Source organism: Eutrigla gurnardus, assembly GCF_963514095.1.
Source record: "Eutrigla gurnardus genome assembly, chromosome: 5".
NCBI lineage: Eukaryota > Metazoa > Chordata > Actinopteri > Perciformes > Triglidae > Eutrigla > Eutrigla gurnardus.
Genome location: NC_139919.1, coordinates 20007827 through 20026004, shown reverse-complemented (window position 1 = coordinate 20026004; position 18178 = coordinate 20007827). Strand labels below are relative to the sequence as shown.

The 18178-nt window shown below is 43.3% G+C and overlaps 1 protein-coding gene across 1 annotated transcript; it reads right to left on the bottom strand.

Annotated features, from left to right (window-relative positions):
- Positions 1 to 75: 75 nt before the first annotated feature.
- On the bottom strand, positions 76 to 16708 carry slc16a2 (solute carrier family 16 member 2). Its single transcript, XM_084008996.1, has 7 exons — positions 15843 to 16708; positions 6339 to 6483; positions 5412 to 5910; positions 4055 to 4198; positions 2351 to 2579; positions 328 to 591; positions 76 to 220 (listed from the first exon to the last, which is right to left on the bottom strand). The coding sequence occupies exons 1-6, from the start codon at positions 16270 to 16272 to the stop codon at positions 344 to 346; spliced, it is 1695 nt and encodes a 564-aa protein (XP_083865122.1). The 5' UTR covers positions 16273 to 16708; the 3' UTR covers positions 76 to 220; positions 328 to 343.
- Positions 16709 to 18178: the final 1470 nt, after the last annotated feature.

The following is an 18178-nucleotide window of genomic DNA, read 5'->3' as shown; positions in this document are numbered from 1 at the left end:
TTCCCATCATCCTACGTTGATGTGCCTTCTTGCCGTCCTCTGTGTCGCTTGTAGCCAGAGTGCCCTTTTTTTTTTCGATTTCATTTCTCTCCACACGAAAGTAACAAACAGCCCGTGAGAGTCCAGGGAGGTGAGGAGGGTTAAATGCCGGCCGACAGGAAATCCATGGTTGAGAGGAGGGAAATCTAAGGATGACAAAAGGTGCTGGTGTGCTAAATCCCTAGAGGGTGGGGGGAAAAGCAAAAGCAGGGTAATGAACAAGAAGCAATATATATTATATTTCCAAAGTGCACCAACATGTTTGCTTGATGTGCATAAATATATAACCTTTGTACTGTGCGACTCAGATGTGTGTCTCTACGTCAGTGTAGCCGGGCAGGATGTCTCCGTTGGAGCAGCTCTTAGTCTCCTCTGCTTGTGCGGCGGGGAGCAGCATGTGGGCAGTTGCGGACGCGTCGCCTGGAGGCGCCGCTGCCTGGAGCCTGCGGTGTATCAGGGGCACGAAGAACAGCACCACGCCCCCCACTATAGGAGGCACCCCAGCCAGGGAGAAGGCCACCGTGTAGTTCCCAAAGTAATCGCGTAGGAGACCTGGGAGGATAAGGAGACGGGGTATGTTATATTCAAACATACAGTGTGATTGCAATATGCATATTTTTCCCCTAAACGTTGACCTATTCCTCTAAAAAGAGCAGACGTAACAGCAGATGAAAGTCTTGTTTTTGCTGACCTCCTGTGGTTCAATGTCTCATTTTGTGCAAATTGTTTATTAATGCTTTAAAAGGTCTTAACAGGTTAATATAAATATAAGCTGCAACACAAGACCTGGCCCCGGTAATTCTATAATATGTCTCAGCGTAGGTCAACAAGGATATGTGACTACTGTGAAAAGAAAATCCAGCACTGAAACCCCACCCTGTCTACAGTATGTATATCCTCAGTCTATATTTATCAGCATGTTAGCTTAGGCAAATGGACTGTGGCAATACTGACAAAGCAAGGTCAACAAGTTTAACACACTGCATTACATGTTTAATCTACTGCTGAGCGTATGACGTGAGAGCAGTGGGAGGGGAGAGCACTCACACAGTCGCCTGTAATGTATGCATTCTTGGTCATGTACTGTACATACTGTACAGTACAACAACACAGTGATAAACACATGCTGACTCTGTGGAGCCTTCAGCTGCACAGTCATAGGACTATACATACTATACATATACATATACATATATATATATATATATATATATATATATATATATATATATATATATATATATATATATATATATATATATGCACACACATCACATTATAATAAATCAATTAGATGTTTTGTTTAACCGCATGTGCATCTGTGGTTAGTCAGAAGGGAAATTGAAACCATATGCGACGACGCTGTACTTTATGTCCAAATGCAGGTCATGTGTGCGAGACCGAGGCAAAAAGTGCAATCATTTGCCTAAAATTAAATTAATAAAACAAAGACAGATAAAAACATATAATGTATACCATAGAGCTGCAACTAAACATTCTTAACAGCTAAACATTCACTATTAATGTGCAGATTATTTTTTCTAGATTAATTTGTTAAATCGTTTATTCTGACAAATGCCCTGAGGCGTGGGAAACATTAATTGTTTTATTTGGCCAGCCATTTAAAATAGTTGGAATCAACTAAATTTCAGCTCTTGTATCATACATCACCATGGATATTCATGTGTGATCAAGAATGATCAGTGTATTGCTTCCTTCGAATACAGTATAAAACAGAAGAAAAGGACTTGCTTGTTGTTTTTTTTTACATAAGAATTTGCATTGGATAGCTTGAGAAATGTAATTTGGACAAATGTTTCACACCGTTAATGAAAACCTCTGGTATGTTGAGCTGAGGTAACGTTTTGTACTAAAAGCAGTCGAGGTAAGTGGGAGATCTGAAAGAGGTTGGCATGAGAGAGTATGCGGATGCCTGAGTCATTAGATTAATGGTCTGCCCTCGGTGCTCCGCTATACATGAGTGTTATTAGAGAGAAGAGGAGAGAGGGAGGAGGTAGAGGAGACACGAGGGGAGTGGAGTACTGAGATCTGACCCTGTATCAGCCTCCCCCCCCTGAAGATAAATCCCTAGAGACAGCCTGCAGTTGGCCACGAGCCAGAACCTCTCTACATATACAATCTGCTGTATGATCTATCTGCACCGCATTTGTCTTCCCTTTACTCCCTACATACTGTTTAACTCTGTTAACAATCGGCTTCTTGTGTGCTCTTACTGCCAGCGTCCTAGAGTCAGAAATACCACGAGCTCATTCTGGAGCATACTGTATACGTTTTTTTTTTTGCTTCTCACCAGCGATGGGTGGACCCGCAGTCATGGGAAGAGACATGAGGCCTAGAAGGTAGCCTATGGCCTGCGAGGCCTTCATGGGCCCGACCAGCTCGAACGCTATGGGAGCCATCATGGTGAGGAAGCAGCCGTCGCACAGCCCGAGGAACACGCACACGACCACCAGCCCCTCGAACACCAAACACTGAGGGATCATCATGGACATCAGGCCCAGAGCCATGAAGGACACCACCTGAAACACACACAGGAACAAGCTGTAAGTCATTGTTTCTAAATCACATGGCTGCCTGCTTTTGAGGCCCTAGCTGCAGTAGGTGTTTGATTGTTTGCAGTAGGTAAGGGGAGAACCACTGTACAGATGCCTTATGTCAATCCTTCTTGTGGTTGGACATGGAGAACAGGCCTCCGGGCCTTTTGACTTCATTGTGAACATTCTGTTACTTGTGCAACAAGTGATCTCAACAGTGCCGATCTGTTTTCGATTATGCTCGCTCCCATCCAATGTGTTCCCTTTGTTTCCTCTGAGCATGGTTAGCTGAGCTGAAAGGCATATAAATCTGAGGCACTTCCATACATCGCAATCACGCCAAGTGGTCTGTAGGCTGAGCGAGGAATTTAGGTCTGTGCTTTGTGTTTTTGTTAGCAGCTGCTGAAAGCTGCCTGCCTGTTTGTACGAATCTAAACAGTCGGCCAATACATGTTGGATTACGACGAGCTCAGAGCTCATGAGTTTAATACTGTGAACTGTGAAGGAAGGTTCTGTGCCTCAGCAATTAACTAGTGAGTGTTTCCTTAAAATCCTTCACAAGTCAAGTGTTACTGAGTCATGGTTATCTGCAGCCTAATAAGACATTATGGACACTGACTCTCTCTGATTGCAGGTCAAAATATATAATGTTCAACCTCTAGAAGTTACATTACATAACCCTCTTTCATAGAATTCTCAGCCAACCGTGGCTCAGTGTGATAATATGTGTTCAGTGTGCACATAACAGCTTGCATCTGAAAAAGAGCCTCATGACACATCTGTTAAGTCTTCTCAGTTGATTTGGAGACATTTTAATTGAAATATAATATAAAGTGCTTTAGTGTTAAACACTAAGATTTAGTGTTGACTGACTGTAAAATGGTACAAAGAAATCATTCACATCATGTCGCTAAGAAGCTAAAAGTCTAAATCTCGACTAAGTGCTCACGTAACATGTTTAAAGCTATAGGTAATGTATTTAGACACATTTTTGTTATATCTGTTGCAATTCTCTTTAACCTCACAACAGCAATAAATAGATCAAATGTTCTGCCAAAAAAGAACATACGGTATCCGTGTCACAGGACAGGAATAAGCCTGCCTGTCTACCTGCCTGCTTGCACTCTTTCCATGCGCTCATTAGACGCCAGTTTGACAGATGTGAGAGCAGCCATGCTGTATGCTTACGTTAATTGCTGATACGTTTATGTTCATAATGACAATGTTGGCACAGTGGCTTTGGAGTGAGTCCTGAAGGGACGGCTGTCTGTATTGCAGACTTGGCGACTTCCTTACTAGATTTAGTCACTACGGGAGCTGCTTGCAACTTTCATTGGAATTGACAACACAGGGCTGTTTTTTCACTTGGATACTTTCAAAATTGACTGGTTTCTCCAATGTTGCCGATCCCAGCGTCCACATGCAGTTTTCACAGTGTATACCTTCAGACATTTCCTCACCTGCATGTAGATCTTTTGAAGACCAGGAATGAGATCTCCGATCTTGCCAAAAGCGAGGCGTCCCACCCCGGACGATGCTCCTATGCAAACCAGGAGTACCCATTCCTTCTGGGTCCCCTTGAACTGCTCCTTCACAAAATTCATCTGAGACATGGAAAGAAAAACAGCGATGCGTTAGCTTCGGCTGCACCAGAAGCTCACTAACAGTGAATGACATACCACACAACCTGCTGGTGAACATGCGCTTCATACCTAAGAAGTCAATGAACTCAGCAAATGGGTATGCATCTCCTGGGGTGGAGGAATTGTTCATCCATAGCCCCAAAGCAAAGGTCTAACAATAACAGAATGCCTTCGTCCAGAGAACTTTGGAACAGCAGGACAGGAAGACCCAACGCATATAGGTCACACCCTCCCACTCCCCTCAGCCCTGACCCCCCAAATCAGATCCAAAACATTTAACCACCCCCTGAAGTCTTTCCTGAACTTGTGAAATATTTGCTCTGCTTTGAAGGGCTCTACATTCATCAATGGCCATAGGATAGGCATATTTAGGGATACAGAGAGGCCATACAGGAGAGGTTTCCTGAGGTGGTCGAGCCAATACAAAGACCGGGGCTGTGTTTACATCTGGGCCCGGCCTGAAACAACAGGCCTGACAGAGGGAGGCCAGAGCTGGAACATCCGACATCTGGATAGAGGGAGATCAACTTCACAGCTACACGCTGCAGCTTTACACTTCATCCTCATCCGTCATTATCTCACTATTTCACACCAAAGTTGGCCATAGGTCGTGTGCAGATTTCTCTGAATTTTGGATTCTAATCATCATAGAAAGCAAAATGAATGTGCTTTTGCTTGGCAGTGATTTTTTTTCATCATATCACTCTAACAGAAAGCACATTATTTCTCCTTTTGCAGTCACAAATAAACAGTATTATTTTGCACACATTGTCAGTACATTTTAAAAGGGATTACATAAAAAAGGAGGAAATATCAGAAATGCTCCTTTTCCTTTCAGCCCCTGGACGGGTGTGTTTGTGTTTAAGGGAAAGCACCTGGAAGTCTGAACCCCATCAGGCGAACGAGAAACACCTTAAACAAACTTGTAATGTAACTGACAAACCAAGGGCACAGAGTGTGCTGTTGGCGGTGGAATTGAATTGGAAGGAACACACCAGCATCTAAAAAGACCTAAGTCACATTTGCTGATATGGTTACATGCTATTAAGTGGGCTGCAGCTGAGCACCTAATTGGTATAATAATGTTATTCATATAACCTCATAACATTAACAATAAGGCAGGAGTAAACGCATGAAGCACGCTTATAATTTAGACTTAAAGCATTGTTCTTACCAGATGGACATACGGCACAAAGTAGCCCAGTACAGCTGTGGCTACTCCAAACGCCCACACCCGGTATGTCAAGATGTGAAACACGCGCAGGTTGAAGTACTTTCTGAACCCAGCCAGGACTTTGCTCCACATGCTCCCGTCCTGAGCGGTGGCCCCAGGCTGCATTTGAGGTTTGTCGGGGGACGGACCCATGCCTGGGGGTCCCATGCCTCCTCCAGCCGGCATTAAAGGTTTGTACAGCAGCGCCAGCAGAGCCTGGACCAACATGAAGACGCTGAGAATCTGGAAGGTCCTGCTGAGGCCCAGAGGTTCCACCACCTTGTTGAGGAAAACTGGGAGGCCCATGGAGAAGAGGCTGGCACCAGCCGTCACCACGCCATTGGCCAGGCCGAGGCGCTGGCGAAAGTAGTGGCCGAGGATGACTAACGAGGGCTGGAAGGCGAAGGAGCAGCCACAGCCGAACAGTATGCCATACGTGAAATAGCGAAGGCTCAGGGAGCTGCATTGGAAAAGAAACTGAGTTGCATGTTATACAGATTGCAGAGCCCCCCCACCCCATTGCAAATTTCTGATATTGGGCTATATAAATAAAACTGACTTGATGGATAGACTGATGCCTAAATTATATTTCTGTAGGAAAGCTTGCACTGAGGTTTTACACACATTGTCAGCAGGTTTTTCTTATCAAAAATGAACAAAAAGAGACCTTTGATCTTTGGCAATCTGCCATAGTACTATGTATGTCTGCATGGAACGTATAAGTGCACAGATGAACTTCTGGGCTTTTCAAACATCGCAGAATATTTATATTTCAGAAAGACAAATGCTTTGCTCTGCGACTATACAGTAAGAGTGATACATCAGGGGCATTAAATGTGTTTAAAGAAGTGACGCCTAAGTAATAATAATAAGTGTACAGTAGCTTACTTTGCAAAGGACGTACTGAGCAGCCCTATGAAAGCCACCAGTGCCCCGCTGACCGCCGTCTTCCTACAGCCGAAGTGGTCCGTGAACATGCTGACCACAGGTGAGCAGAAGAAGATCATTCCCATGGCTAAGGCCCCGACCCAGGCTGGAGAGGAGAGTGAATCAGTTGTCAGAAACATTGTAGCTATCGCATGTAGTAAATAAAAGACAACCCTGTGCCCGTTTGTACACCAAACAAGGCTTGTAACATGAAACATGTGTGCTGTTATTCGGTATGTATTTGATATGCAGGATACAATATCATGCAAAGCAACCGATACGTAAATTATGCCCTGCTTGAGAACAGGCCATACAAAATGTTCATTGTTTCCCAATATATCCTTCACATATGGAAGTCATTGTATGAAGAATGCTACCTGTGGTAAACATGCGCTTCATGTTGAATCTTCTGTTCTCAGTGCCTTGGAGGCATTTCATGACTCAGACAGCATGAATACCTTCATGTCATGAAAATGTCATATTTGCGGAAGCTTTGAAAAAAATGAAAAGCCTTTGTTTGCAAACGTTTTTCTTGGAAATATCTTGCTTTCTGTGCAACACTCCACCACCTGATGTGATCCGCTATTAATATGAAATTTATGCTCCTTATTGTGTCTTTACTTGCACCGTGTACATCAGACACGCACTTTCAGATTTCTCATGGTGATTGAGCAGATCAAAAAGTGGACAGATGTGGCCTATGGTGTAATATCCATCCAGCGTTAAAACATAACGAGCCAGAATGATCCAGAGAGACAGTGCAAACAAACAAATGTCTGGGTCCAGTCTCCCCAGGGAGCAAAGGTAGCTTTAATGTCTACCGTGGTGTCTGGGCTCAATGGGAACGAGACCAGAGAGGCAGACAAACAGGTGGATGGACTGATTTACCTATGTACACACACACACACACACACACACACACACACACACACACACACACACACACACACACACACACACACTCTTTGAGTTCATTCTGTACTTTACATCTGCTAGAACACAGTGTATACTACAAAGTCAAATGTTGAATAGATTAAAGGTGGGGCTGAACCCTAGCCTTCCTATGGTTTATTTGTCCAAAAGAAACAAGATCGTGGGGGATTTTCCTATTTAGCATGTACTTCATGATCTACCACCATTTTTGTGTGTTTAAAAAAAAACAATTCATTGGGCTTGATAAAAGCATTTCACATCACATCCGCAGTAAGGTGCAACATTAAAGAAGGCTAACTGCTGTATTGAATTTCAAATGTTTTTTCCACATTGTCCTCCCAACCCATTTTAACTGAAATGCCAAACATAATATAGCATTGAGACAGAACTCAATGGTAAAGTCACATGAGAACAGATTAACCCTCTTTACTTAACAAGCCAAGGAGTTTGGATTTGGCTTCCCATAAGCACCTGATTTGCAATTGCACCATACTGCAACATTGATCTTGAGAGCTAACAAGTACTCTCAGTATGGGACTCGGTAAGCTTCAGACTTTAGTGTTGGTCATATAGACCCTCTATCTCACAATGCTTTGGCTACTAAATACTTCACTTTGTTCTGAGGGGAACTGCAGAACTAGAAATTCCTCTAAAGTCTGGAGATGAAGGCCAATACTTTTTACAGTTAGGGATACTGTACTGTGTAGATGACAGAACATCAGCATATATATATAATCGCCCCAAAAAATTGTGCTCAGCTGAAAATTCCTGACAGAATTGGGTCGGGCTATGTTAGCGTTGCCTCTCGTCCCTGGAATCTCAGAAATTAATGTGCACAGCGTCGCACACTTCTTTTTATCGTTGGCTTCAGCTTTTCATATTCCTTCTTATTGATGTCACTTAAAGAAAATGCTCAACCTTCCCTTTCTGTTCCTTGTCCATTACGACATTGTCCAGATTGTTTGTCTGAAAGGAACATTTTAAATCTGTCATTCTCAAACAGCCATTGTGGTGTCTCCCATCTGGACATCACGTGCTGCCATGTGTTTCCTGTTTCTGCTTGTGTCTTGCCCACTCTTTCATCGGCTCATCCTCGGAAGTTTCAGAGTCGATCTGGTTGGTCAGTCTGCTCTTTTGAGTCTTAGATAACTTCTCTTTCTTTGTAGTTTATTTTTGTGCTTTTCTGTTACTGTGATTCTGTTATTTGTATATTTTGGATGATTTGTTGCAGAATTGTTTACTTTTTCACAAAAAAGGCAAAACCCTTAATTTTATCAATACAAAATCGTATGCTTGTATATACATACATTTTGAAAAAATTAAAAATCGTGAGAACAGACAGCATATTGTTGAACCCTGCTCGACTTGGCTCAGGCGTTAATCTCACACAATTTACTCCTTTCACCATCCACATCCTCAATCATTTGCCCAGTTTAAAAAAGAACATTTCAAAAGGAGAAAATAGTGAAGATAGCATGGCAACAAGCAAGTACCTGCAGTACTATAAACTGTCAAGTAAACAGTAACACAATTACTCAATTTAAGCCTGCATCCACAGGGTTTCTTCACTGAGCCACTGTGGAGAAGATGATTGCAGTTCCTGTTTGGAAGTGTACTCGGTGTTCCTGCATACAAAAACCAAAGCACATTGTCTCCGACATACAAGATTCAGCCTACAATCATCTTCCAAACCCCTATTTCCCCTGGCACAAGCCAAAGGTCTGTGAATAGACTGAGTGGAGTGTACTCATTATAGACGATTAGGTCTCCAAACAAAAGAAAAAGGGACACAGTGAGGGTGACTGAAAAGATGTGTGTGCATGTGTGTTTGTGTCGCAGTGGTTAGGAGGCTGAACAAGCTTTCCTCTCTTTACGTGATGGATGCAATCTGACAGCGGGAGAGCCTCTATAGGACCCTTCTGTACATTGGAGAAACAAGCTTCAGAGAAACACTGTTGGAGACATTTAATGTTCCATATGCTAATGTGATAATGCAATTTGTGAGTATGAAGCTGGAACTGATTGTAGATTAGTTCAGTATCTACAAAATCTTCCTGCGTGCAAAACAAACCACGTATCTACCCCCATCGAAGTCTTTTGTGTCGTTCAGGTCCTCCAATGCCTTGAAACCTTGACATTCACATGTGTATTTACCTAGCGGTGATGTATTACCTCAACACTGTGGTTTATGATATGGAGCCTTGTTTCCTAGAAGCTACAGTATTTGGACAGTGGCATAATTCCGTTGTGTTTACCTTATACTCCAGGACACTGGATGGCATTCTGACAATGAACCCAAAGAACGACCTTTCAGCTTTCATTTTAAGGCGTGAAAATTCCTATGAAATGATTATACGCCTGAATATTAATAAGTACTTAAACTTACAGAAAACAACTCTGTGGATTATCCTGAAAGTAAAAGACATTGAAAGAAGTGTTGCTTTAAGCAGTACGATCGAAATGTTATTGACCTCCAATATATATTGGCCTCATAGACATTGTTTCACTTCAAAACCAAGGGTGGCAAAGCAATCAAAACCACATCACCTTCTGACGACTAACGACCTTTTCCCTGGACACAGGGAAAACATTCCATCAACAAAACAATGCAACATTCTGTGTTTGAAATCGTCGCGGGTACAAATAGTTCAAGAAACAATCACCATACGTATTATTGTAACAATAACGGAAAGGCTGAGAAGTTCATTTCCCTCAAGGCCACATGTAATGTCCGTAGCAGCTGCTAGGGCCAGGCAGTATGTTGTTTCATCCCGTACATGGTCACATGATCACAGATGCCAAAAGATACGTAACAGCACAATGGAAATCAGGTGAATAATTTGATGTATTGCCTTTGTTGCATAGAACTTGTTAGCATTATCAGATCTACCAAAAATATTTTGTTTGTTTAGTGAACACTAGCCAAAGACCACAACAAAGAGTAGGTATAATATAGCAGACGCCCGCACGTTTCGGTTAAATCCTCCCTTCGCTTTTTCATTTATTTTAGTCAATTCGTCAACAGGTATTATCGGATAGTGTACTTAACAGTCGAGAAACTGCAGTCATACCCTTTATGAGCACACAGCAAAGATAGAAGCTTCAATTTGAGCGATTTGGCCAATAAAAAAGCATGAAAGCAAAACAAACTAATTTGGATGGTAGCTTACAGATAGAAGTAGCATCGAATCAAGCAAGAATAAATCAAATGAAGGTATTTACTTTGTCAGTAGAGTTCCTCATACTTTCAACAAAGCTGTTGTACATGAGGTGATATTGTACAATGACATGCATAAATCATTTGTGTAGCATCAGTTACCTAACTGGTTTATTACCATACAGTACATCAGGTCAGGCTGCATAGTTTGCCAAGGATTGCAAGTGTAAGACAAGTCATCCCGGGGACCAACTGTCACAGATGTGGGCTGAGTGTCTTTAAGTAAGCCGCAGCCTGAAGGCTGAGTGAAGGCTGAGTTATGTTTCCGCGTCGACACAACGCAAGGGGGCTTGCGGACCCCTTACGTCCTTGCGGACCCCCCTTACGTCCAACGCAAGGGCCTGACGTGTACCTCCCAAAAATCCTAGACGCGCATCGAGGCGACGCAACACCAACGCAACACCAACGCAGCGGCATTGGCTGTGATTGGTCCGCTAACTACATCCGCTGGAGACCGCTATCCGGTTTCCACTCATAAACACCGCCATTTAAACTTTTAAAAGGCTACTTTTATTGTTTTCACCTCGTTTTATTGTTCGCACCTTGTCGTTTTTGCACAAAGAAATAAAACACCAAGTTCTGAAAAATAGTGGATGTTTAAAGCCGGAAAGTAAACAAATAGGCTATAACAAGGCTAACGACGATATACGCCAAGAGTCTCGGTCGGTCGGTCAGTCTTTACAAAAAACATAGCGCTCTTTACCGGTGTGGCATTGAATTGCATTTCGACACGTAAACCCAACGCAGAACCATCACGGTCTCCAAGCAACTGCGTGGCCATTGCGTAGCCATTGCGTGATCACTACGCGGAAGCATAATCCAGCCTTAAGAATGTGTTACACTCCGTCCCGCCTCTCCAGACGCATTTCTACTTCCCAAATAAAACCTTCGCCATTCCCAATCTGTCCACCAGATGCATTCATACTTGCATACCCTCCTTTCCCCAATAACCGACTGTCACGCCAATCTACACACCTGTTCTCACTTCCCTAGTACTTGGCCTTCCCTGCCCACCTCCTCACCTGCCTCTAAATCCCTAGTCAGCCTATTCCTCAAATACACCGGTGGACTTCCTGTGTTCTGCCTGCCTGCCTGTTAACCTGCCTGCCATTGGGACTCTCTGTCTGCCATTTACAACTGCCTGTATTCGATCCCTGTGTACCTACGGTAACATAATGTGTTTTCGACGGCAGGAACGTTTTGGATGCTCCACGAGTGGTTTACTTGGTTCCGCTCGATAAGCATGAGCTTTGGTTGTTTACTAGTTTTAGTTCCAAATAACCAATATCTGCTGAGCAAACTGCTTGCATTGACATAATATTGATAATGCAAGAGGATTTGTGTGGATTTATATTGCGATGTGTTTTGCAGATAATCCAGTGTGTCACATGAGTGTGGCAACACAACCAAGCTCTCAGACCTCACTCCTGATCAATAATCTGTTATTGTTATTATCCACTCTCAAACCTTGGTTATACAGACATGAGCCGTCATGGAAAATGTGACACGGAAACGTGACACAGAAAGCTTTGGTTCTTTTACAGTCTGTGCATGTTTCCTTTCGCAGCCAACCTCACGTTCCAATGCACTTCATTAGAAAATGTTGAATGTGCTCAAACTTGCTTGGAACCCCCCAGAGAGGGCCGCATCTCGACACTCGCAACCCCATAAATCGCACTTAATGCTAACTTAGAACTGGCAGCCTCTACCTCATGCTGGGGGGATTCTCCTAGCTTTGTGTTTCTCAACACGCCGTATAACACCATATTTCCGACAAAGTCGTAAAAAGCATGATGGCATTTATCTCCTAGCACACTTTTGTATCGACAAGGGAGCCTTCTTTTTCCATAACTATTCACACTTGCACCTGCTAGAAAACTGTCTATAAATAAATACCTAAAGTTAAAGGAAACCGACATTGAACAAAACGGTGCATCGCTGTGTCTGATCAGCTGTACCTGTTTGAGTATGTGGAGGTTTTAGAGCTGAACCCATTCCCGGCCCTCTGGAATGCCAAAAATGCCACATTGCTCCTTGATCTGCCAACCTGGGATTTCCAGCCGCCCTGGAGATGCTGGTGAAATCTGGGGCAGCGGATCTACGATACAGCATTATGCAGCATTGTGTCTAATGACCAGAGAAGTTTGCTTGTGATAGCACAGATACCTGGCTGTTTTTTGTGTCAGCTACTAGAAATGTACATTCCGACCACAACTTAAGACATTCTGTTGAAACCTGTAGTTGTTAATTGAAGGCCAAGGGCACTCCAGCAGTGAATGGGTAGATGCTGTCTTTCAAATAGCTGCTACTTCTATATGAACTTCTTAACCTGCACTTTAGTTAAGTTCTCGTAATACTCTGAGATGCCGATTTACAGGCTTTTACATTCCAACATGAATACAATTCCAGTATAGTCCCTAACCCCCAGGAAATAAACGCCTGTTAAATACTGTTTATCTGCAGCGTCAATACAAACATGTCTACTGACTTACCCCTAATGCTAATTGCCAATACAAATAAGACAGAACAAGGTTACGCAAAGAAAAGCAGTATGACAAATAAAAAAACATTTGAACACACAAAGTCTCTTGCTTAGTTTTACTTTTACGTAAATGCTGTATACAATTAAGTATCAATGTGTCGCACAGAGATGCTTGTAGCCTTCTGATATCTTTCCATCTGCCCACTTAGCGTTGTTGTTGTTAAAACCCTGGTTTCCTATGAGTCATATTTACATTATCAGTGTCTTTTCAACATTTTATAGAAATAACATCATAACAGCCAAATGCATTGTCAAATGCAATTTGTCAGGAATATTTATAGTCTTTAAACTTAACTTGAGTTAAAGTGGGGGGGAAACTCCATTACCGGTGGACCCTGTGATGCAGTATCAATCTTGCTTTTGTGACTTTAAACAAGGCACAGAAAAATCTCTTTACAAAAGTGAAGTTGATCAGTAACCTATTTATCTTTACACTTGGACACAAATAGGCCAAAATGCACTTGAATGAGCCTCTCGTTGTTGCAGTCTTCTGCCTGGTCTGTTCCACGGTAGTGGCTTACAGATGGGAAATCATTTCAAGTATCAATGAAAAATGAATCACTTTGTCACTTAGCCCCTTTCTTCCTCCCATTCACACACACACACACACACACACACACACACACACACACACACACACACACACACTCTCTGCTGCAGACGTTTCCCAGTCTCTCCCACATTCGGCGCACCCATGTTCAGCCACGCCACCCCCTACTGATTGTAGAAACACCATCGCTTTCTAATCTTAAAAGAATATCGGCAACTCTGCGCATGCGGTCCCAACAGGGATGAAACTTCTGACCGCGCCATGCTGTAATCATTCGTGTAAAACACTAGCATCTGCAACTCCTAACACCCTCCATCATCGTTGTACGGATCCACCACCTTGATACTTCTTAGCTAAATCTTTTGTTTACCCCTCAAGCTTAATAAATGTCTAGTTTAATCGAGTCTGACGGTAATCACTATCTTTTCTTGTTGCCTTCTCTCCTCATAGTCCTGTAGTTCTTGCTTGTGGGGTACTCCAACATGTTTTAATATCTTCTACACATGGGAATTGTTACCTCTCAGACTGGATAGTTTTTCAAAAGGAGCCTTAACAACTATGACCATTGTTGCTCAGCTGCTCCCATCTGTTTTCTTCCATTGCTCCGGGGAAAGGTCAGTACTCAGCCTACCAGCTTAATCTTCTCACGTATGAGAACAAGCAAGAATCAAATCCAAGGAGATAAAAATCCATCATAAGCCAAAAGTGGGGGAAGGGTTGTTTGATAAATACCTGGATAGAAACTGTCCTCTCTTGAATGCAAAATGTACTGTAAGTAGTACATCTGGCCTGGTATCTCTTTCACATTCTCAGACTCTCTATTACGCAAAAACCTGAAAGTAATGTGATGCCTCGCTCTGCCCCCAGACAAAGTAATTTCCTCCACATAAATTAGAAATGTCAAGGTGCAAGATGCCATTACATAAATGAACCCCGTATTCAAATGATGAGGCTCGAGCCCTGGTTTTCCCTTTGTTTACTCTTCCTCTGTAACTGTTGAGTAATGTTGAATTTGATCCAGGGAACAGTCTTAGGGCCGTAATCCCTTCCGACATCCTGACCTCAACCTTTGCTGGTGATTGAGGATCTTGAAGGGAAGTTAAGAAAATACCCACTCCTGTTACACGCTACTTCCCCTCCTTGAAAACACCTCTTTTCATTATGATCTCAAACAGACCAGTTTTACAGTTTCGCCCACCAGAAAGAACTCATACAACTACTCATAGAGTCAGTAGTCAGTAAATGTGATTAACAACCTTGTTGGGACGCTTGGAAAGCCTTTGTTTTGGTCTTATTCCTTGAAAGTAACATAAGTGGTTTCTATATCAAGACGTCGCTACAGTATATTTGGCTGTATCACACTCAAAGTTTGCACCACTCGGTACATTGAGAGCACATTCGCCAGTGAAAGCTTATGACATTATCCTCAACGGAATGGTTTAAATTGAAGCAATGAGACAGAGGGGTGAACGTTGGCTTTATTCTGGTGCTGAATGCCGGAATGAGTGTTCAACAAAGGCTTTACTGTGGCACGTATGAACATAAATGATTAAATGATCACAAGATCTTGTAGCTTGTTATATACTATAGTTGACAGTAATGTATGTCTTGATTCTGGCATAGGATTTTGTCAGTTTTGTCCCCTCTCTCTCAGCCTCTGTCTTGTCATTAACTATGAGTAGTGTAATAATAATTCTGTGAAATACTTATACGTATTGCGTATACATTTTTAGCAGAAACTTAGACATTTTGTTGGGTCCCGTTTTTGTATTAGTGAAAAAGTATTTCTGTAAATGTCAGCCTTTGGGGGTACCACTCTATGAAAGGGCCATTTGTGACCTATGGAAATGGATTTGCTGCAGTGACTGAGAGGAGTAAAAAAATAGCAGATGGATTAGTAGAGAGGTGGTGAGTTAAATGCCAATAAGGGATAGGCGAATGCCATATGTAATGCAACACTATGTTCAGTGTGCCACTTAAAGTGCAGGGTAAATCTACTTGCATGTGTGTCACATTGTGATCTAGACAGCATACATATTAAGCTGGCGTTGCATGTTTTCATCCTGTTGATTTTCTTTCAAATGACAATCGTGAACCGCAGGTCCAATTTCTAACTTTTACATTTTTCATAAAAGCGATTATTATCGAGCATCCAGAAACAAATGCACCATCCACCAGTTGATGTGATGTTTTCATCGCCCCGGCAGACTGTCTGGTACTCACCCACTTTGAACTGAGACGTCTTGTCGTCTGGGTCTGCGTGCTCCTTCACCAGCATCATGTGTAGGATGCCGAAAGAGTTCTGAATGCCGAAGATCGACCCATTGCACCAGGTCGCCGCTAAGACCACCAGCCAGCCGTAACCACCCTCTGGTGGGACGAACGCGGCTCCGTGGCCGCGCTCCTCCACCTGGACACCGGACTCCGGATCGCAAGCCGCGGAGAGGGGCGGCTTGCACCCGGCCTCGATCAGCTGCACGGTGCTGTCTTCCTGCACGATTTTACACTCGCTGCCTGCCGCCTGCTCATCCTGGCTCCAGTCTGCCGTTTCGGCGGCATGTCTTTGCTCCGTCTGAGAGTCTGCAGCCGGCTCCTCCGTCCGGGACGCTCCGCTGGACGGCTGCGCTTGATTGTCTAGCCCGTTGATTCCCATGCTGTCTGGTCTGCCGGGGAGGTTACTGTGGGCGCTTGGCGCACATGCATGAGATATAGGTCACTGACATAAGAGCGCCGATTTGAATAGCAGATTTGATTGGCTATCTGCCAAAATGTGCGAGACCGACGGTTCCTTACTAACAGACGAGCCTTCCCACGCGCAGTTTGTAGTCCAAGTCCGAGCGCCAACTTCAGAGAATGAACTCCCGACCTGTAAATGCTAAATGTCTCATTCTCTGTATTTGTTCCCCCAGGAACCGGCAGACGCCGCCTAGTTCTCCTTTAAATGTTGGCCCGCGGCTCCAGACACAGCCTATAGACTACAACCGTGTACGCTACTTTATTTGCTGGCTTCCCTTCTCGGTGCCGAGCACATACTGTATCATCAACCTGTGAAAACGTCCGCCCAGCTCCGCGTCGACACCGCGTCGTTCCGTCACGCACCCCGCGCGCGCGGGTCCGCAACATCCCCCCCCCCCCCGGTGATAAACAGACACGACCGGGACGCTCCTCCCCTTTCACCTGGTGGCTTTACATGTTATAAAGGTTAGACATGCACTCCCGTGGGTCGTATAGGTGGACACAGGATGTCTCTCGAGTGTCGATACAGCGCTAAGCAGTCATTCAACAGCTCGCTGTTCCTCCTCCTCCCCCCGTCCTCCCCGGCGGATGAGCCGTTCCAACCAATGGCGGAGCTTCGGCACACTGTGGTGGCCTTCCGTTTGTGTGGGACGAGTTTTGCGCCGGGGATGAATGTGAAGATCCAACGTGTTTCTCGGTCCCAGACTCGTCTAAAACGCTGCCGCGGCTGACTCACTTCCTCGGCTTGGATTGGTGTGATGACACCTTAGCTATAAGCGTCGACGATGGCGTCCGTTTCAACCGCATTTTCGCTTTCAATAAGCGGTTACAAATTATTTTAAAATGCCCGCGGTTTTTCAATCAATATACAGTTAGGTAGGAATCAACAAGTGTTCAGACGGTGCTCCTTTAACGCCTTGAACAACACGCGGTGCTTTGACGCATGTTTTAGTGTGTTTCCTGCCCCGTGTACAGTATGTTCCCTGTACATACTGTACCGGTGGTAAAGCTTTTCTTTTCTTTTTTATAAACGCCCATTTCTGGTCTGACTCCAGCCAACGTGTCCACTCTTCCATGGCTCAAAAATCTATTTAAATTAAAAGTAGGCTACACTCACGTCTCACGTACTATGTTAGTAAATGCATGTAGGCTACGGTCACGTTTTCATTTCCGTTCTATGCGACGTACTTCTGTCCACGTTTTACTCCCCTTTGTTTGAGGAAGTGTTAATTTGACAAGTAAAAATAGCAGTTCGGAAATATTCTTATCTCAAGTAAAATTCCTGCATTCAGAATATTATTAAAGCATATAATATAAAGGGCAAATAAAGTACTATTTAGGCATATATAATTTGATTATTACGCATGGATAAATGTTTAACAGTATTTAATGTTTCCCTTGTTGCTAGGAGATTTAATCTGTGTCACATCATCATATTCAATAAACTTATTTATTTGTAAGTTTTTATTATCAAATTAACTTACAGTTGTCAGACCAGTGTAGTAGAGTAAACAGAGTGGTATAAAAACATTTCTCTATTTCTTTTTACTGTTTCCAGTGGTTTAGCACATTTAATGAAGTTGATGCACATGAATCATATGACTTTTGGATTGTGATTGGATGCACTTATAAGTCACTTTGGATAAAAACATCAGCTATATTCATGTAATGTGTGTGTGTAAAATATGAATCTGCAAATTGTCAAGTAACTGTCCTTGCTCTTTAATTTAAATGTAGAATCAAGAATAAACAGAAAACATACCATGGCCTGCAAAAAGTATAGCACTTAAGTAAATGTAGCCTACTAGTTATTTTCATCACTG

Bases quoted from the DNA above. Each gene is read 5' to 3' on its own strand.
- slc16a2 (XM_084008996.1), bottom strand. From the start codon at position 16,272: ATGGGAATCAACGGGCTAGACAATCAAGCGCAGCCGTCCAGCGGAGCG. The intron at 6,484-15,842 runs GTGAGTACCAGA...TCTCCTCTCCAG, and splicing joins GACGTCTCAGTTCAAAGTGG to CCTGGGTCGGGGCCTTAGCC. The intron at 4,199-5,411 runs GTAAGAACAATG...TCCATGTCTCAG, and splicing joins TTGTGCCGTATGTCCATCTG to ATGAATTTTGTGAAGGAGCA.